Source organism: Pleurodeles waltl, chromosome 9 (genome assembly GCF_031143425.1).
Source record: "Pleurodeles waltl isolate 20211129_DDA chromosome 9, aPleWal1.hap1.20221129, whole genome shotgun sequence".
NCBI classification, from domain to species: Eukaryota; Metazoa; Chordata; class Amphibia; order Caudata; family Salamandridae; genus Pleurodeles; species Pleurodeles waltl.
The window spans coordinates 770944881-770965765 of record NC_090448.1 but is presented as its reverse complement, the minus strand read 5'-3'; the positions used below and the strand labels follow the sequence as shown (position 1 = coordinate 770965765).

The 20885-nt window shown below is 45.4% G+C and overlaps 2 protein-coding genes across 3 annotated transcripts in view; one reads left to right on the top strand and one right to left on the bottom strand.

Moving 5' to 3' along the window:
• Positions 1 to 20885, bottom strand: part of LOC138259947 (uncharacterized) — a 100589-nt gene that overhangs the window by 39828 nt on the left and 39876 nt on the right. The gene's annotated exons all lie outside the window — the stretch shown is intronic.
• RIN1 (Ras and Rab interactor 1) overlaps positions 1 to 20885 on the top strand; it is a 111430-nt gene that overhangs the window by 65516 nt on the left and 25029 nt on the right. For both annotated transcript variants that reach the window (XM_069207942.1, XM_069207941.1), the window contains 2 exons: positions 470 to 542; positions 4263 to 4354. In XM_069207942.1, coding sequence (XP_069064043.1) covers positions 470 to 542; positions 4263 to 4354 — 165 coding nt within the window. The remainder of the gene's footprint in view (positions 1 to 469; positions 543 to 4262; positions 4355 to 20885) is intronic.

Below are 20885 nucleotides of genomic sequence, written 5' to 3'. Positions count from 1 at the left end.
TTATTTCTCGTTCCAAGACTCTTTCTTTTTCATCGTTATGTAGAAATTCCATTATGTTTATCTACTTTTATTTTCACCTTTGACGTCCATTAGTCCTCTGTTTATTCTTCCCTGTTCTTTCCTTTTATAATTTCTTAACTTATCATTGTTTAATTCTTCTGTCATTCTTTTACTTTGGTTTTTCTTTAATCGATTTTCATTACATCATGGTAATCTTGTTCCTGTCTTGTATTTTGCTGGCTCTGTTTTTGTTTTCCTCTACCTTCTTTTTCTGCCCATTTTCTTTGTTCCATCGAGCTAATACCCTTTTCTTTCTATGTCTTTACCACTTCCACCTTATTCACTCTTTCATTTTTCTTTCTCGCGCTCCTCCTTTCTCCTACTTTTCCCCATCCGTCTTACGCTCTTCTGATGTTGAGCTCTGCTTCTGTTGGCCTGAAGCTTGTCTCCCCTTTTTACTCTCTTTCAGAGTGGTCCCTGGACGGCTCCGAGCTCACGTTCCCAGATCTGTTCCGGCTCATCTCCTCCTACTGCAGTGCCAGGTGGGATTCCTTTGAACTCTTCGCAGAAATGGGGTGGGCGTGGAGCCCACTTACACCCCCCCACTTGTGTTAACTTACCCTTCCACCACCAACGAAACTGAGGTGGGCTCCGGTGACTAAAAGCAAAGCCTGGAACCCGTGAAACATGGAATCTGTGTCTTTCTTACAACGTATAGAACACACAAACTTTAGAAACCTACCTCTAAGCGCATACCTAAATGAGTTCTGCTCCCACTTAGCACATGTTAAGGTGTGGAATTCCCCCAAAGGCAATGAACGCCATGGCTTTCAACTTGGGGTCGGGGTGAGGATCTCAGATTCAATGGAAGCTCCGTCCAGGTCCTGTGCCTTCTGACCCAGGGGTGGGCTGCCTTTCGACCCCACAACAGTCTATAAAGGGGGTTTAGACTGCAGGAGGGTACCTATCCATAAACCCTGGCCTCGCTGATCTCGATGGATACATCACAAATATACCAGGTCCACATCATTATCAACACAGTGGATCTTGGTGCACACTCTCAATGTTTTTTTAAAACTACTTTTATTTTGATTTAGCAGCCCTTCGAGCTGATCCTAGGTGTAGAGCCTACACGGTGTAGGTGTAGAGTGCCCAAGAACAGGCTGATAGATTGATAGATGAGGTGTTGATGGTATGTGACATGTGAGTGGTGATGGAGGACGGCTATTGTATTCATACATCTAACATATTTACAGTGTTTACATCAGGCCCAGTTCTAGCGGGTGGCCCAGGTCCACCTAAACATGACATTTGGCCCTCCCAGTAACAGCAAAAGAGGCCACAGAGAAAGCACCTGTTAAGTACTTCCTCCATGTCGGCAAATGTGATTTTTTTTGTTTCACTTTTGTTCACTTTAATTATCAGTCAAGGGGCAATAAGAAATCTCTAGAATACATTTTATTTTGCAATTTTTAATAATAGCTGTATTACTTGTGTACTGATAGGGAGAAAAATACTGCCTTTAGATGATTTGAGAGGTGTGTGTTGGGGAAGAGGAGACAGGGGGTTACCTTCCAATGATGCAGCAGGTGCAGTGGCACCAGAGCCCTGGTTGTAGGCTACCTCTAGAATTGTCGAAAAAGTGGGTACACGTTGGCCCACCCACATGCAACCTTGGCCCATCCAGATATAAATTCCTGGAACCAAGCCTGATTTACATACTTGCATAGTGGTGGCATTTTGGAACAGGGCTTTTGGAAGGATGTGTGTATGGAGAGAACAGGGCTGTGGATAGTGAAGGCTACAACAGGTTATCAAGTTCAGGATTTTAAAATTCCAGGAGCTGGGATTTAAAACCCTGGTGGGAGAGAGGAAGTGGCCATGTACTGCTTAGGTGTGATATTTTGATCTTAAGGGCTACAGAGTGGTCTCAATTTCATCATACAGGGAGTGCAGAATTATTAGGCAAGTTGTATTTTTGAGGATTCATTTTATTATTGAACAACAACCATGTTCTCAATGAACCCAAAACACTCATTAATATCAAAGCTGAATATTTTTGGAAGTAGTTTTTAGTTTGTTTTTAGTTTTAGCTATGTTAGGGGGATATCTGTGTGTGCAGGTGACTATTACTGTGCATAATTATTAGGCAACTTAACAAAAAAAAATATATACCCATTTCAATTATTTATTATTACCAGTGAAACCAATATAACATCTCAACATTCACAAATATACATTTCTGACATTCAAAAACAAAACAAAAACAAATCAGTGACCAATATAGCCACCTTTCTTTGCAAGGACACTCAAAAGCCTGCCATCCATGGATTCTGTCAGTGTTTTGATCTGTTCACCATCAACATTGTGTGCAGCAGCAACCACAGCCTCCCAGACACTGTTCAGAGAGGTGTACTGTTTTCCCTCCTTGTAAATCTCACATTTGATGATGGACCACAGGTTCTCAATGGGGTTCAGATCAGGTGAACAAGGAGGCCATGTCATTAGATTTCCTTCTTTTGTACCCTTTCTTGCCAGCCACGCTGTGGAGTACTTGGACGCGTGTGATGGAGCATTGTCCTGCATGAAAATCATGTTTTTCTTGAAGGATGCAGACTTCTTCCTGTACCACTGCTTGAAGAAGGTGTCTTCCAGGAACTGGCAGTAGGACTGGGAGTTGAGCTTGACTCCATCCTCAACCCGAAAAGGCCCCACAAGCTCATCTTTGATGATACCAGCCCAAACCAGTACTCCACCTCCACCTTTCTGGCGTCTGAGTCGGACTGGAGCTCTCTGCCCTTTACCAATCCAGCCACGGGCCCATCCATCTGGCCCATCAAGACTCACTCTCATTTCATCAGTCCATAAAACCTTAGAAAAATCAGTCTTGAGATATTTCTTGGCCCAGTCTTGACGTTTCAGCTTGTGTGTCTTGTTCAGTGGTGGTCGTCTTTCAGCCTTTCTTACCTTTGCCATGTCTCTGAGTATTGCACACCTTGTGCTTTTGGGCACTCCAGTGATGTTGCAGCTCTGAAATATGGCCAAACTGGTGGCAAGTGGCATCGTGGCAGCTGCACGCTTGACTTTTCTCAGTTCATGGGCAGTTATTTTGCGCCTTGGTTTTTCCACACGCTTCTTGCGACCCTGTTGACTATTTTGAATGAAACGCTTGATTGTTCGATGATCACGCTTCAGAAGCTTTGCAATTTTAAGAGTGCTGCATCCCTCTGCATGATATCTCACTATTTTTGACTTTTCTGAGCCTGTCAAGTCCTTCTTTTGACCCATTTTGCCAAAGGAAAGGAAGTTGCCTAATAATTATGCACACCTGATATAGGGTGTTGATGTCATTAGACCACACCCCTTCTCATTACAGAGATGCACATCACCTCATATGCTTAATTGGTAGTAGGCTTTCGAGCCTATACAGCTTGGAGTAAGACAACATGCATAAAGAGGATGATGTGGTCAAAATACTCATTTGCCTAATAATTCTGCACTCCCTGTATAGATGGTATTGAAAGCCAAAGGACGAGACCATGTTACAAAGGGCGGGGCTGGGAGGAAGTACAGGAGTGGTCCATCAGCTGATCCTTGAGGCATACCCGAAGGCCAAGAGCAGGCAGCAAATCCATTTGGCACCAGTAATCACAGAGGAAGCAATTCAAGTTCTAATGCTTTACCTTTAATCTCCAATGAGGTGAGGGTCCCAAGCACGGTTGAGATAGCTGCGGTGTCAAGGACGTGGAAAGGTCTATGAGTGTGAGGATGGAAGACAGATGATTGTGAGAAGAACTGAGATGCGTATGGAATGTGTCCATGAAATGGGGTTGGCTAATGGCAGATTTTAGTGGATTAAGTAGGTTGAAAAAGGAGGGGTAACAAGTGAGCTGCTCAAAGACTAGTCATTACTCTCAACTCTTTTTCCCAAACATATTGCCTATGGTTGCAGGTTTGCCCAAGGTGGGTCATCTGTGGGGCTGCCCATGAACAGATCCAAAACTGTAGTCAACACAGGCGAAAGGCTGTAGTAGCATTTGCTACTGATCCATAAGTCTGCCTTATGGGGCCTCCATTAAGCTGTGGTCTGAGTTGCAAGGCTGCCATTGTCACTAGAAATCTACAGAGACTTCCAGGTCAAGCACTCCCCTCAAACTTCCAGTCCTTGGAATAGTGCAGGGCTCTTGGGCACATTATATGGTCCTCATGAGACAGCGCTTGAGAGCACCCTATTGTGATATCCTTATTTTCTCTCCTTGCAGGGACATCCTCCCACAGGTGCTGAGGTTGCCGGAGGCCATTATGAAGGCCACATCTCACAAGCAGCTGGAGGCGATCTCTCATCTCGGGGTTGGTAAGTGGTCGCTCTGCCATTGCTGTTAAGTTTGTTTTTAGAGGTAACTCACCCTTGTACGTCAATGGAATTGGGATTTAAATGTTTTAAAGTACGTGACGCCAGTGGGGAAAAGGAAGAGATTTTGATGGCAGAACCCTCCCTCAGAGATTTCTCTTACATTTATTTTTCCTGTAATTTTTTTTTCAAAATATTGTTGTTTTATTAAATTACCTTTATTAAAGATTTTCAGGACATGGGTAAGGAGACGGAGGGCTTCCTTGTTTTTTTGCAAATGAAAATGGGCGTGCTGTATGACAGTGTAACCTCACTATACACATTATCACATTTAAAACCACAAATATTCGAGTAGTACACATATATACTGTGGCTCGCTTTCACGAACACTTATGTGCACCGATATAAACCAATTGCCACTACCTGTGGCTATACATAATTCAGAATCAACGATAACACAAAGCTCACAGTGTGCCACGCACGTGCGCATCAACATTTGTTGACTCTTTTACAATAATTCGGTCGGAGACCTCATCACAGCACTGGAAAGCATTTTTTAGAACAAATAGGTCTCTTTTCCGAGCATAGAATGCAATCATTAACTGCTAAGGATATCACTTGTCATTTTCAAATAACAGAGGAAATAAAAAAGAAATACCAGAGACAGATATTTTGCAAACGAACAGGCAATCTGGACGTCTTCCTTGGCCCGTTTGGAATGATTCTACCTTATTTGAGTGAGCACTTGTATCCAGCGACTGCTCTTTCCATGCTCCAGCTCTTCTTTGCAGCCCGCGGTCACTTCTGCTGCCAGAAACCTGAGCCTGCACATGCTGTATAACAAGAAGGGTAGCTCTGCTGTCTGCGTGTTTTGTCTATGCATCTTGTAGAATCTGAGAGATATTTCCGCTGTCTTTACCCGCTGTAATAGTTCTACCACCCAAGGGATCGGTTGTGCTGACTGAGGCTTCAGGTTGTACACAGCGTGCAACCTGAAGGGTAACTCCGCCATCTGAAGACTGGGTCTCAGAGATGATAGCTCTGCTGAGCACGCCCTTAGTGCATGGTCTTTGTAATATTAGGGAAGGCTCTTCTGTGTGCTGCCTAAGGGTTTTGTAGCCTACATTATCCTGTGGAGGGGTGCAGACTCGTCTGTGTCTACAGCTAAAGGGATAGCTTTGTGGACTAAGACTGTAAATTCTCTGCATCCTTTGGAATGCCTCTTCTGTTAGGCCCCCAGTCTGTAAACGTACAACCAGGTGAATGTGTCTCTTCCGTGCGGCCTCATCTTTAGGGAGTCTGGAACCTGAGAGACAGCTCGGTTGCCAGACACCTCGGTGTGTCTGGCACGTGGACCCCAAGGGGCAGTTCTCGTGTCTAAGGCTTGCACCTCTACATTTGTGCATCCTAAGAATTAGATGTACGGTTTCAGGTGTGAGGCTTTAATGTCTGTCCAACCTGAGGGATAGGTCTGCGGTTTGTTACTTTGGCCTGTCAGATTCGTGTAATCTGAAGTGCCTCTGTCTTAGGGGTGTGAAAGCCAGGGATATTCAGTTTACTACGAGTAGGCCCTTTTGGAGTTTACTTGTAATACTTCGAAAATGATTCACATTCACTTCACTTACATTTTTTGCATGTGCATATACTAAAAATCTGGCTTGGATCATATCTCCTGAGCCTGTGTTGGACACCCCTACCGTAAAACCTTATTCCATGACTAGAGCAGGGTTTACGTAAAATCTCCCGTTACGGTTTCTGAAGTGCTGACCCTTCAGTGTGTATGAGTTCTTTCCTGGGCCCAAGATTTTTGAAAAGGTTGCTACTAGTGCCATCCACTGCAGCTGGCAGTGCCATCTCTATCATTCTATCCGGTTCTGTGACATACATTCTTTGTCAGCCCATTGCTATGTACATTAACCACAACTAGAGTTGTGCCCCACTCTAGACACGCCAATGCATACATCACATTTTGCGTTTGCTTCAAGTAAGCGGTTTCCCACATGAATCACAAACGGATTGATCGTGAGTTGTTCCATGCCTGGTACGTGTAGCTTGTCCGCTACAGTTTTTTCGTTGCACAATGTATTTTTTATAGCTCAATATTTAAAACAGAAAACTACAAGTATCAGAATTCAAGGAAAAAAACACACATCCATATATGTTAATTGGCTGCTATGGGTCAGCTTGGCAGGTCCTATTTGTTTTGGCTGTGGTTCTAAATCTAAATTAGGATCTAGCTACTTCTTTGCCAGACTTCAGAAGTCCCACCTTCTTAGATAGTTACTTGTGGCTGTGCTGGGTGTACAGCAGTGGCATGTCCCCCTTTTGGCTCAAATCTACTAGGGGTAGGCAAGTGAAAGGGCCACCACCTTATGGCGTGGCGGGCCTGGGAGAGGCCTGTGTGCCTTTGGCTCCATTGCTCATTTGCCTTGGCAGCAGTGCTGTTCTTGAATACATTGTGTGCTTGTCTCTCACAATTAGTGAGCAGCAACAATGATTTCATGCAAGTGTACAGCTATCTGGACACTGCACAATCTGTGCAGTCGTGCACATAGTCATGAATACAAGCAGCTTCGTCAAGGCAAAGGCTATAAAATGAGTTCGGGAGCTGGGTCCTGGCAAACACTTCCTCATATTGAACACTGGTTATAAGTAATTTATTTGCAGATACATGAAGATTAGGCCAGCTACATTGAAGGTCAGGATGACATATGGACGTGTCCCAGTAGGGCCACAGTGCATTTTACAGCCCAGGGCGGACTGGCCTGCAGACATTAACAGATTCTAACATTTACGGAGCATCATAACATCTCAGCTGAACATTAACGGGGATACAAGCATACTCGCGCCCCCGGCATGCACAGTTTTCTCATCAATCATTTAATTGCAAATGTTACAGTGATATTATCAATGATGTCACAGAAGATGTCATGAGTAATGTAATTAGCAGTGAATGGCAAGGGTGTGAGTTATTGTTACCATAGGGCAGGAGTATAGTTACTTGAGATAAATATATATCTATAACTGGTGAATTTTCAGTTTCTTTTAGTTTAAAACGTTTTACCGAACATTTCAGCTAACTTTAATGTTTCTTTAACTTTTGTTGTTTTCAGTGAATTTCTAGAGTTTTTTTTTTAACGTAAAGTAGTATTTTTATTACCATACTTAAAGCCAACCCCCCTTCCCCTGCAGGGCCAGGACCTGCAGCCAATTAACCCCTCCCCCTACCCCACCCCTGCAGGAAGGAGTGGATTGAATCTCCCATGGTAATACCAATTAAAAAGTGGAGATGGGCACTGTGGCCACATCCCCAAGCCTTATTAGGGCCTGGGGACCCCATTCCCCAGGGCATTTTGTATTTTAAAGGGGAGGGGGGCACATGGCTCCCCACCCTGACCTTATTAGGCCATGGGCACCCCATTCCCGCCACCTTGGGCACCCCATCCCGCAGGGGCTTTCTTCTTTGAAGGGAAGGGGCGCTGTGCATCCCCCCTCCCTGAGCCTCATTAGGCCCTGTGGACCCCTACTTCCTGGGCTGTTTTTGTTTAAACTGGAGGGGGACAACGTGCCCCCCCCCCTCCATGGAGCCTTTTATGGCCCTGAGGACCCCCCCTCAGGACCTTATATTCTAGATGTGAGGGGGGAACCAAGAGCCTTTAAAATGCCTTGAGGACCCTGTCTCCCAGGGCCACTCCTTATCTTAAAGGGAGGGGGCCTGCATGCCCCTCTCCCCCAAGCAGTTTTCAGCCCCGGGGACCCTATTCCCACAGGGCCTCCATTATTTAAAGTCAAGTGCCCTGGTGCCCACCTACGGTACCCACCATACTCAACGTTTTGGGGACAAAGGGGAAGCCCCAGGGCCCTAGCCAGCTTCAAGCATGCTGCGTGAGGCGGCATTGCTCCTGCCTACAAGGAGCAGCTATATATGCTGTTTCCTCTAGGTGGGAGCAACCTCTTGATCTGTTTCCATGCCCGCATCAGCGCTTTGAAAATGCTCCTACCCTCTTGGAGCAGAGTTTGTGTTTGTTCCCATGTTGTAGGAGATTAAAAAAAACAAATCGCAAAAAGCACAATATGCGGACCAAGATCTAGCTTCCTGCCAAATTTGGTGTATTTCCATTTAGCAGTTTTTGTCTAAAGAAGACTTTGGAACATGCATGGGGGATTTTGCATTTTGGGACCCCTCTTTTTTCTCGGCCCCCGCTTGACAGATCACCCAAAACATTCCAGGCACACACTAGGCAAAAAGAGCACTTTTTTAGAAAGTTTCGTGGAATTTAGACAAACAGGTTATAAAGTTATTAGCATCACCAAAAGTGCATTTCCTATGGAAACGCTGACCTAACGTCAAAAACTAAAGCTACCCGAGGCAGCATCTCCCTTCTACCTCACCACTACAACTGCCTCAACAGTCGTTCAACATTTTTACTGCAAAGTCTTTTATTGGTGTGACAAATCAGGCAGCTGTTGATATAGAGAGTACACATGGATTAAAAAAAACGGGCACCACAGGAAACAACCATTGACAAAGTCAATAGGTCTCACCTATGCAAGAGTTGCTGGCGTTGCCAATGTTTTTTAACAATGTTGTCTACCTGCATGACTTCTGTTCAGCATGGTTAAAAGTAAATGGTGTATAGGAGAGGAGAGTGGCGTGGAGTGGACTTGTGTAGAGTTGAGTGGCATAGAGTGGAGTAAAGTGGAGTGTCATGGCGTAGAGGGAAGTAGCTTGTCCTAGAGGAGTGAAGTAAAATGGCATAGAGTGGCATAGAAGAACTTGTGTAGAGTGTCACAGAGTTAAATTGAGTGTAGTACAGAGTTGCGGAGTGGAGTGGCATAGAGTAGAGTACAGTGTTTTAGGGTGGAGGTTTAGAGTGGAGGGGAGTAGAGTGAAGTGGCGTAGAGTTGATTGGAGAAGGTAGAGTGGAGTGTTATAGAGTGGTTTATAATGGGGTGGAGTGCTGTAGAGCGGAGTGGAGTAGAGTGTAGTAAAGTGTTAAAGAGTGGGGTGGCATTGAGTGTAGTAGAGTGTCGTAAAGTGTTGCCTTATAGAGTATAGTGGTGTAGAGTGGAGTGGCGTATCTGAGTAGAGTGGCATGCCATAGAGTGGAGTGGCATGTCATAAAGTACAGTAGAGTGGCATGCCGTATAGTGTCTTAGAGTGGAGAGTTGTGTAGTGGGGTGTCAGAGTGGTGTGGAGTCGCATGTCATAGAGTGTCGTAAAATGGAATGGTGCGTTGTATCGTAGAGTAGAGTGGAGTGTTCTAGAGTGGAGTAGAGTAGGGTAGAGTGTAATAGAGTGAAGAAGAGTGCAGTGTAGTAGAGAGTGGTGGAGTGGTGTAGAGTGGAGTGACGTAGTGTGAAGTATGCACCATGTGATACCACACTGCTATTACAGACAACACATTTTCAACTGAAATGACCATGACATTTGCACAGAAATTCAGTTTTACTATTAAAACTATACAGTGCATATTCAATAAAGTAGCAACACCCAGTGTATTGATTTGTTTTGGTTGTATTAAAATATTTGTTTCCACTACATTTTAAAATTATAAAAAATAATGCTTCATTTGTGCTTACATAATTGTGATATATTCTGACATATCGGCACAGATCATTTACAGACATATACATTTTGTTGTGTGCTAGAAAAAAAGCCTTTCCTTTCATAACCCCAGTAGGTAGCAATACTTTCACATAAATACTCTCACTTTGAAGCCAGAGAAGGAAAAGTAACACCAAGCTCCCTCTGAGGACAGAGCCTGACATTTGACCTCTGTCTTTGAATGCCCAGGAAATGTGAAAAGACTAGAACAAAATTTAAAGGTTTGTGTAAGGAAAGCAAGCACTTGTGAAAGAATACAAGAAACAATGGTAAACAGGCTATACTTGCAAGCAACTGTGAGCTGCAAAATACAAAGCCAATGATAAGCATTGAGTGGAATGCACTCCCAGGGAAGCTTTCAGAATTGACCCAAGAAGTCTTCAGCAAACTGGTCGGCTGTGCTGTCTCGTAAGCTGCATCTTAAAAAGGGTTGTTTATTTTTAGCAGTGTCAATTTGTTCTGTCGCTTTTGGCCAGCCTTAGTCCTTGATGCCAAATGAGTCACTTGCAGACTGTAAAATTGTTCCCTGTGCATCCATCTGGAGGTTGAAGGATACACTTAGACAGTCAAAATTAAATTTTTTACACCAAAATATTTCTGTCCGCTGACCCAAGATGTGATCAATACTGTTTCAAGACAGTGAGTAAAGAAGCCAAGTCAAAAGAAACCAATCACTGAAGGAGAATGCCCAAAGCTCCTTAAAGTAAGTAAAGAATACAATATGCTTGCCATGAATGGTGCAAGCACTATCAGTGTCAAATTAAAAAAGGACAAGGATCACACGGCTTCAATGGTATTGTGGAAAAAGGGCACCCTGAGTTAAAAGAAAGCTCACAAGCGACAAGGAACCATTAAAGGAACCGAGAAGAGCAGCACATTTGTGCCAGTGAAAAAAGGATGGGCTTTTCAAACCTGGAAGTAGGCCATAGTTTCACTGCCGACTGCACTCCCAGTCACAGTTCACTTGCAAATTGGTGTGGCATACCAGTTTTTCTTATGCCAGATACCTTCCTTTTTTAGATTTTGCCTGATACAGAGCTTGCACTATTGTTGCAAAATCTCTTGTAAACAAAGTTTAAAACTGGCTTAGAGCCCGCCCCTTAATTACCATTACTGCTTATTTGTTGGTTACAATGCCACTCTAATTTTCATGCTTCTCATTGGTTAGTTCATCCTGCTTCCACTTTCTTTTTGTATCTTACTATCTTTAGTGGAGCATGAACTAAGTACAGCTTCCTGTCTGCAACAAGTGTCCTTTCACTGGCTGCAAGCTTGCAGAGGAAGTTTATTTTGAATTTTTACACTATCACCTCATAGGTCTGCATGTGTTTGCAGGCCATCTCTACCCCTCACCGACTCGTCCACCACCTCTCCCTCCTTGTTGCTTGCCCCTGCAACCCCTCCTGTGACTTTGTTGGTTGCCCCTTTCCCTCCAACTCTTTCCGCTTCATTGCTGCTGTCCCCTTCATTCATGTCTTTTTTTCTTGCCCTATCCCCAAGACTAAATTAATTTTAGCTCCTCCTAGAGACAGTTTATGAGCCTGGCACCGTGTTTACTGAACATAAGTTCTGCAGTTATAATTTACGCCATTTTTGTTTTTTCACTGCACAAATCCAGATACCTGTTTAGGTAGCTGAATGGGTTAATATGCCTGATGCAGGGGTCCACAATTAGTTAAACAGTAAAATATTAACACTATATAAACATAAACAGCATAATAATATTTAACTTTCAGGGCTGACATAGTCTCTCATCCTGCCATGGTCGATACTAACATCAAGGTAGAGGGCGAGTTATTAAAACTCATTATCGGCGCTTTAGTACAATGAGGCTTCTAAATTGTGTTTTGGAAGAGTATTTATGATTGGCTCATGTGGGCAATGCACCGACTGCAAAGATCTATGTGTAAATTATTGTTCACAAGTTTGTATTCTGGCAGAGTGATTCTGTCTTGATCCTCCTGGTGGTGTTACAACAAGTACCAGTCAGCTTAATAATGGAAACACAGTTTTCATTGTTTAGTTCTTGCTGTGCAAACTAAAATCCTAATGATAAATACACAATAAGAAGTATAATAGGTACTGCATATTTTTTCAATCAATATAGAATTACCTATCTTTGATGCTTTTTTTTAAAATCACATATGGAAGTGTACTCAGTAATTCTAGTCCCAAAGTAACAATGCCAGTAATTCTGGCCTTGATTGAACCACTTCCGTCTCTCAGATGCAGGTATTTCTGGGCAGTTTAGTTATTTAGGTAAAATCTGTTCACATTTACTTATCTATAAAGGGTACACCAGTGCTTAATTTGAGGAAAAAAGTGGGGAGAAAGCCCTTCTAGGTCTTGGGTAGACAGCGCATGAGCTGTCTCATGAAGGCAGGTTGTTTACAATCAGTGGGGCACAGCCTGCTTATAGGCTTACCATTTGTTCTGTTCAACATCACTCTAGTATACTTTGTTCTTGTTTGTCCAAGGCATGCAAGCTTCCTACCTCTACTTGTATTTGGCCCTCCCTTAGAGCATGGCCCAAGTAAGCATGTCCATCAACTGATCCTGGTATCTGATAAAGACTTCTAGCTGCAGATTCCTTACCTTGGAATTCCCTGGCGTCAGCTTCGAATCCAGAATTTTTCTGCTGAGCAGTACCCTGCGAGCGCCATCGGGTGGTGTCGTTCGGATCCACGTTCGTCGTCCAGCTCCGTGTGGTGTCATCAGCGTCGTTGGAGCTGTCTGTGACATCACGGTCTTCTATATAGGCACCACCCCAGCGCGCGTACATCAGTTCTTTTCCTTCCGCGCCGGTTAAGCGCAGATCCGGAAAGAGCTACCCTTTTCTTCGATGGACGTCAAGGTTTTTCGTCTTGATTGTTTGAAGCATGTCTTCTAGAAAAACTGGATTCAAACTGTGTGGTGCATTTCATCGCACCAGGTCGGTCACGGATCCACACAGAGTGTGTCTCTGGTGTTTGGAGAAGGATCACGACTCGACTTCGTGTTCCGACTGTCGGGCCAAGGCTCCGAAGGCCTTGAGGGAGAGATCCCTCAAACGTCTGGCAGCTCGACATCCGTCTTCAGACGTCGCGACTCTGAGGAGGTCACGGTCCCACAGTAGGAGGAGGTCGCAGCACCGCTCCTGGAGTCCCACGTCCTCTTTCTCGCATTCGAGGTCATCTGAACACTCAGGTAAGAGGCACTGGAAGAAGATGTCCAAGCAGACTTCGATTTTGCCACGCCCGTCGGCCGACGAGGCATCTAGGGAACGTCGACGTTCTGAGCGCAGTTCCGCAAAGCCGTCGCCAGGGCTGACTCTGCGTCTTCCCCCCTTTTCAGGGGACCGGAGCAACCCCCCCTCAAATAAAGGAATTTTACGAGGCCATGCGCCTTGTTTTTGAGTGGGGTGCACCCTCGGGTGGGTCTTCTGGCCCTGCGGGGTCATCAGGGGCCCCATTGGGCTCGACATCAGCGGCTTTGGCCTCGGCGCCATTGGGGACCCCAGGATCTGATAGCAGAACCGGACTGGTGCCGGTCCCGCACAGTAGACCTCCTCCGGCGCTGCGTCTGACGTCAACGCTTCCTCCACCACCGGTGGTAGCCCCATCCTCATTCCGGATGATCCGGAGCCGGAGCGGAGAAGAGTGGGAGGGGTCTAAGGAACCTTTAGAGTATGATCTGGAGCAAGAACAGGACTAAATTGAGGATCTATGGGAGGCCAGTGGACTGGACCCATCCCCAGATACTGGTATGCTCTCTCCTCCTAATGTGGCTATGGAGGAGGGAGCTTCTTATGCTATGGTGGTGCATAGGGCAGCTGAGGTCTTGGACCTAGACTTGCCCACAGTGCCATTCAGGACGAATCTCCTGACAGAGGTGCTTCAGCCAGGGGTGACTAAATCAGAGCCGATATTGCCCTTCAGTGAGGCCCCAACGGTTATCCTTCTGGGAACATGGTCCAAACCCAGCACAGGGGCTCCTGTGAATAGGACAGTCGTCCACCGCCATCGACCTGCTCCAAGCGACCCTAGTTTCCTTACCCAACACCTCACCCCAGAGAGTTTGGTGGTCCAAGCCTCTACTTCCCGTGGTGCCTTCCCTTACGCTCCCCCCGGATAGGAAAATCCAAGAGGCTGGATCAACTTGGAAAGAAAATGTTTTCTTCCTCAAGCCTGGCATTGAGGTCAGTTAACACCTCTTGCCTATTGGGCCGTTTCTCCCATACTTTATGGGATACAGTGGCACAGGTGCTGCCCCAGGTCCCATAGGGCATACGGGACACTCTCACCCAGGGTGTCAAGTATGGGAGAGATGCAGCCAAGTTTACAATCAGGTGTGGATTGGACACGACAGACTCGCTGGGTAGAGCGATTGCGTCGACAGTGGCCCTATGTCACCACGCCTGACTACGTTCAACTGGCTTTTCAGGGGATGTCCAGTCAAGTTTGATGGACATGCACTTTGATGGCTCTCACCTTTTTGGTGAGAAGGCAGGCTCCATGCTTGAAAGGCTCAAGGATTCTCAAGCTATGGCCAGATCCTTGGGCTTGTCAGCACCAGCTCGACAGCAGTCTGTCTTACATCCCTTTCGAGGCTTCGGAAGGAGTGCGGTACCACGCCAGCCACCACACAGCCCCCCTCCACTGCGCCCAAGCCCTCCTAGTGTGGTTCTGCAGGACAAAGTCAGTCCAGTTGGAATTCAATTTCATCTCCCTCACTGGCATTTCAACACAACGGACAAATGTGTCTTGCAGATCATACGGAAGGGCTATCCCCTCCCCTTCCAGTCTTTCCATCCTTCTATCCCTCCGACAAAAGAACGGCTGATGGAGGACCATTTGGTTTTGCTCCGTGAGGTAGTTACGGCTCTCTTGGCCAAGGGAGCTATAGATAGGGTCCCGATGTCAGAGGTAGGCAGTGGTTGTTATTCCCGCTACTTTCTGATACCCAAAAAGAACAAGGGTCTTTGCCCTATCTTGAATTTATGTACATCTCTTCCTCAAGAAGGAGAAATTCAAGATGCTCACTCTTGTTCAGGTCTTGTCTGCCCTAGATCAAGGAGACTGGATGGTAGCATTGGACTTGCAGGATGCGTATTTTCATATCCCGATCCTGCCCGCCCACAGGCGTTACTTGCGGTTCAAAGTTGGCCACGAGCACTTTCAGTTTACCGTGCTCTCTTTTGGTCTCACCAGTGCCCCTTGGGTGTTCAAAAAGATGATGGCGGTGATAGTAGCTCAACTGCACAGGTCAAGGATTTCAGTCTTCCACTACCTAGACGTTTGGTTGTTGAAGGCTCCGACGCCCCAGGCTCTCGTCACCCACCTCCAGAAGACGGCGAACCTCCTGCATTCGCTGGGGCTCACTATCAATGTGCCGAAGTCACACCTGATTCCCTCTCAAAAGCTCACTTTCATCAGAGCTGTTCCGGACACAGTGTAGTATCGGGCTTATCCTCACGAGCAGCGAGTCCAGGATATTCAGGCTATGATACCGATGTTTCAGCCTCTATCTGGATTTCGGTGAGACAGACTCTGAGGCTGTTGGAACTCATGGCTTCCTGCATCCTATTGGTCGAGCAGACCAGATGGCCTATGAGGGCTCTGCAGTGGGAACTGAAGTTCCAATGGGCACAGCATCAGGGAAATCTTACTGACGTGGTTCAGATCTCAGAGGGGATTGCAAAGGATCTGCAGTGGTGGTTAGTGAACTGCAATTGGGTCAAAGGCAGACTCTTCTGTTTTGCTTTCCTTATCTTATGACCGAGCTGACAAAACTTCTCTGGAATGCACTTCTTAGTTTAAAGAAGACATTTATTATTATTACTTCAACACGAGGTTCCTGAAAGATGAGATTAGTAGGTTGGAAGCACACGTTAAAAAGTAGTTGCAATAATGAAAGCAAACTATATCTCAATACTTCTCAATTGCAATGTACACAGCAAATACATGTGATTATATTATAGCATAACTTCAAAGCAGAGAATAAAAGTCAAAATTGCATCACCGTAGGGCCTATCACTGCTCGTCATCCTTCTCATGCCTACAAGTTGATGACTCCTGTTCAACTGCGAGAAGGAGATTTTCCACCCAAACGGGAGGCCAGGCAGCTGACGTCCGCTCCTGACTGAAGTCCTGGAGAATCTCTCCCTTGCTGCTGCCCAGGGGCACCGTAAAAAAACCTGGCCCCTTCCTCTCAGACCTGGGAAATAAAACAAGCCACTGGAGATTGGCCAGATCTCCTAAGCCTTTCCTCTTCCCAAGGCTGAGCAGACAGGAAAACACCAAATATACGCTCTCTTATCATGTTAGGGTTCGTGTGAATTCAATTTGATAAACACAGCTTGGTCTACCATGTGGAAAAACACTGCTCATCTGCAATGTCTCAACTGCAATGTCTAACTCCACGTTAAAGCCAATAGGCAGCTAACCTAAATACCAAATGTAATGTCTAATGCCATGTTAAAGCCAATAGGCAGCTAAACTGAATACAGAATGTAATGCCTAATGCCTTGTTAAAGCTAATAGGCAGCTAAACTGAATACAGAATGTAATGTGCTCCTGATGAACATTGAACAACTAATATGCGCAGTGGTGAAACACAAAGTCATTGGTCAAACACAATTAATGGCATAACACTCTTCTCCCTTCCCCAACCAGATCTCACAGTAGTGACAGATGCGTCACTTCTGGGATTCGGCAGCCATCTGGGAGAGGTGGAGATCAAGGGTCTCTGGCATCCGTCAGAATCCGGGCTCCATATCAATTTGTTGGAGCTTCAGGCACTCCGACTAGCATTAAAGACATTTCTTCCTGTTGTGAAAGGGAAGGTAGTGCAGCTGTTCACGGACAACACCACTGCAATGTGGTAATGAAAAAAACAGGGTGGTGTGGGGTCGTGGACCTTTGTCAAGAGGCTCTGCGTCTCAGGACATGGCTGGAACAGCAGGGCATAACCCTGGTGGTTCAACACCTGGCAGGTTCTCTGAACGCCAGGCCGGACAAACTCAGCCGACGATGCTTAGCGGATCATGAATCGTATCTCCATCCGGAGGTTGCGCAAGGACTCTTTCAGCAATGGGGAGAGCCTTGGTTAGATCTATTCACTTCCGTAGAGAACGTGCATTGTCAGACGTTTTGCCCGTTGGAGTTTCCAAGGGGGCTATCGCTAGGCAACGCTTTTCATCGTGAGTGGAGTTCAGACTTCCTGTATGCCTTTCCGCCCATACCACTTCCCCCCAGAGTTTTTAAGAAAATCAAGAACGACTGGGCCTTAGTAATCCTAGTGGCTCCGGATTGGGCATGGAGAGTCTGGTATCCAGAGCTTCTCAAAATGAGCATCAGTCCTCTAATCAGGTTGCCTCTTCGGGAGGATGTTCTGTCGCAGTAGCAGGGGAAGGTTCTTCACCCGAACCTGTCAACCTTGCGGCTTCATGGGTGGAGGTTAAGCGGCGAAAGTTGATGGTTTATGACCTCCCTTCCGAAGTCTATGATGTCATTCTGGCAGCCAGGCGTCCCTCTACTAAGTCAATTTATGCCTGATGGTGGAAACGTTTTGTTTCATATTGCACAGAGAGGTCTATTGATCCTCTTTCTTCTTCTCTATCTAATGTCCTTTTGTTTATTCTATCTCACGTCCAACAGGGATCCTCCTTAGGGACTCTCAAGGGCTATCTTGCTGCCTTATCGGCTTTTCTACGCTTGCCCGCCCAACCATCTTTGTTCAAGTCTCCCATCGTACAAAGATTTTTGAAAGGGCTTGTGCATATTTTTCCACCTGTGCCTTTTGTCATGCCCCAGTGGGATCTTAATCTTGTACTTACTTTCCTAATGTGCGCTCCTTTTGAGCCTTTACATAACTGTCCTCTCTGGCTGCTCACTATCAAAACAGCCTTTTTGGTGGCAATTACATCTGCTAGGAGAGTGAGTGAGCTGCAGGCTTTATTATCGAAACCGCCATATCTCACGATATATCCTGAAAGTAGTCCTCAGAACTCGTGCCCCTTTCCTCCCCAAGATGGTGACCCCTTTCCACCTGGGTCAAAATATCACCCTGCCCACCTTCTTTGCGCCACCGCATTCCTCTAAGGAAGAGCAGCGTCTCCATCGGCTGGACCCAAAAAGAGCGTTATCGATCTACCTCGACCGCACTAAAGAGTTCCGGGTGGACGACCAACTCCTTGTGGGATACGTTGGCGCAAAGAAGGGTTGGGCAGTACAGAAACAATACATTTCGTGCTGGGCCATTCTCTGTATAAAGATTTTCTACGCTTTGGCCAAGAAGCAGCCTCCAGAGGGCTCACTAAACCAGAGGAAAAGCTGCTACCACTGCGTTGGCTCATCGCGTGCCAGTACTTGACATCTGCCAAACAGCAACGTGGGCTTCTTTGCACATGTTTGCAAGGCACTACTGCCTGGATAGCCAGGTGAGGAGAGAGGGACATTTTGCCCGCTCGGTCCTGCATGACTTCCTGGTGTGAAATATTGCCTCAAGACCCACCACCAGGATTTATAGCTTGGGTATCTATTCTAGTGTAAAGAATCTGCAACTAGAAGTCTCTATCAGATGAACAAGTTACTTACCTTCGATAACAAATTATCTGGTAGAGACTCTATCTAGCTGCAGATTCCTTACACCCACCCAAGCCTCCCCACTCTACGGATTTATATATATCCATCATGTTTTGGAATTTTTGCCTTTCTTAAGGGCATGCCTTTTTTCATTCAAACAATCAGGAGTAGAACTAAAATGCTGTTGGTTCTTCCATGACTCTGCGCTTCTGGCGTAGGAAGTTGTGGAAAAGAACTGACGTACGCGCGCCGGGGTGGTGCCTATATAGAAGACTGTGATGTCACAGACAGGTCCAACGACGCTGACGACGCCACGCAGAGCCAGACGACGCATGCGGATCCGAACGAAGCCACCCGACGGCACGCGCAGGGTACTGCTCAGCAGAAAAGTTCCAGATTCGAAGCTGACTACAGGGAATTCTAAGGTAAGGAATCTGCAGCTAGATAGAGCCTCTACCAAATAATTTATTACTGAAGGTAAGTAACTTGTTCTTTGGTGCTACTTTTTAATTTGTGTTTAAGTACTCCATATGAGTTTTTGTATTTTTACTCTCTCCGTCCCCTCCAGCCCTCAATCAATTCTTTCTCCTTCCCACTCGCCCCAACCCTGTTGCTTCTTTTCCCCTGTTGCTTCTTTCATCTCTCTAGCCCTATGGCATAATGCAGAGAAGAAGTGGCGTAACTGCCACTGCTACAGACTTTGGAGCTGGGGAACCAGGTTTGAGTCTCGATGTCAGATTAACATTCTGTGATTCTAGACAAATCACCTAATCTCACCTTGCCTACCATAAATGAATGTGTCCTCTTGTAATGTAAATGGGGCTCAGGTAAAGCACTCCAATGTCATGAGGTTGAGTTTGTGCTTTATAAAACTGCAGAAAAAATTACATTACATTAGGATGCATTCAGTTGTAGGTCTCGGCTACTCTCTTCCTCAATACTCCTCCCCCACCACCTACCTACTTGAGTTGATAGTCCCTACCCCTTGACACAAAAAAGTGCTAAGATGTGTCCCGTACTTTTTTCCTTGACTTTCGGCCATGCTGAACAGCAGATGTACTGCTATAAAACATGGCTAAGTAAATTCACATTGACAACACCAATAGCTCAGGCATTGCTGAGAACTATTGGCTTTGCCAATCCTTGTTTTAAAAAAAAGAAATCTGCTACCGGCTCCGTTGAATACCAAGCTGCCATTATTTGTATTCTACTCCTGGCGTTTTGATCCACCTCCCTGCACTTTCTGTCTCTTTAATTTTTTTTTTTTAAAGCATAGGTCTCACTCTGATTGCAGTGGAAGAATAGGTTATTCAGAGGCACATGGGTAGACATTTTGAGCACCCAGTACATTAAGTGGGATATATTAGGACTGTTAGAATATACTGACTTTGTCAATGTTTTCTAGACATGTTGCATTGCATTTGGGATGCTGTACAACATGGGTGAAAGTAAAGAAAATAATAGCACTATGATGTGGCCAGTGTTGACTGTGTCATAGCGCTATAGTTTTCTTTTACTTTCAGCCATGTTGCACATCAGTGTGGTCGCTGCTATGCAACATGTCTAAAAAACATTTTCAAAACCATTAGATCTTGCATAGGTGAAACCTGTTGGCTTTGCCAATGGTTGTTTTTCTCTGTCTTTCAAGACAACATCTTGTTAAGTGTGTACACACTGAAGGTGGGGGATAAACAGTAACAGCGCATCTTCATTTGGCGTGAGAAGGAGGTCACGGTGGGTCACCAGTATACACGTCAAGGTAACGCAGGAAATTCAATTCAGCAAATTTACGAGCAGGGGCGATGACATTGTAAATTCTTTGTTGTGTAAAATGTAAATTCAATGTTGTTCACACACAGCGCGCATTCATAACAGACATAATGCAAATACACATGCATCTACAAATGCAATTACAATATAATGTGAAGCACACACATTGCACTATTGCTTATTGTTCTGTAAAAGTGTGCTGTGATAACAACACAGTTCACGCTTCACCATTCCAGATTCACCATTCTGTAAACATGGGCATTGAAAACATTGCAGTGCGTCAGGCTGTAACACCATGTCATTCGTAGCAAGTACACTGAGAGTTTTCCGATGCATAATCTTGCATGAACTATAAATAAAACACATTTGAAAGCTCAAGACATACGATTTTCATCATAAACACAAAGCTGGACCCGTTGCCTTTATGAGTACTTGTTTTATAGGGTTGCAACTACCGGCCAATCTCTAACCTGTCCTTCCCCAGTGAATTTTTTGGAATAGTAATAATAAAGCAGTTAGAAGAATAGTTAGAACTTCTTGTTGGAGGAATATTCCTACGCAAGGTGCCTTTTAGAGTCCTTCTGTGGTCTTT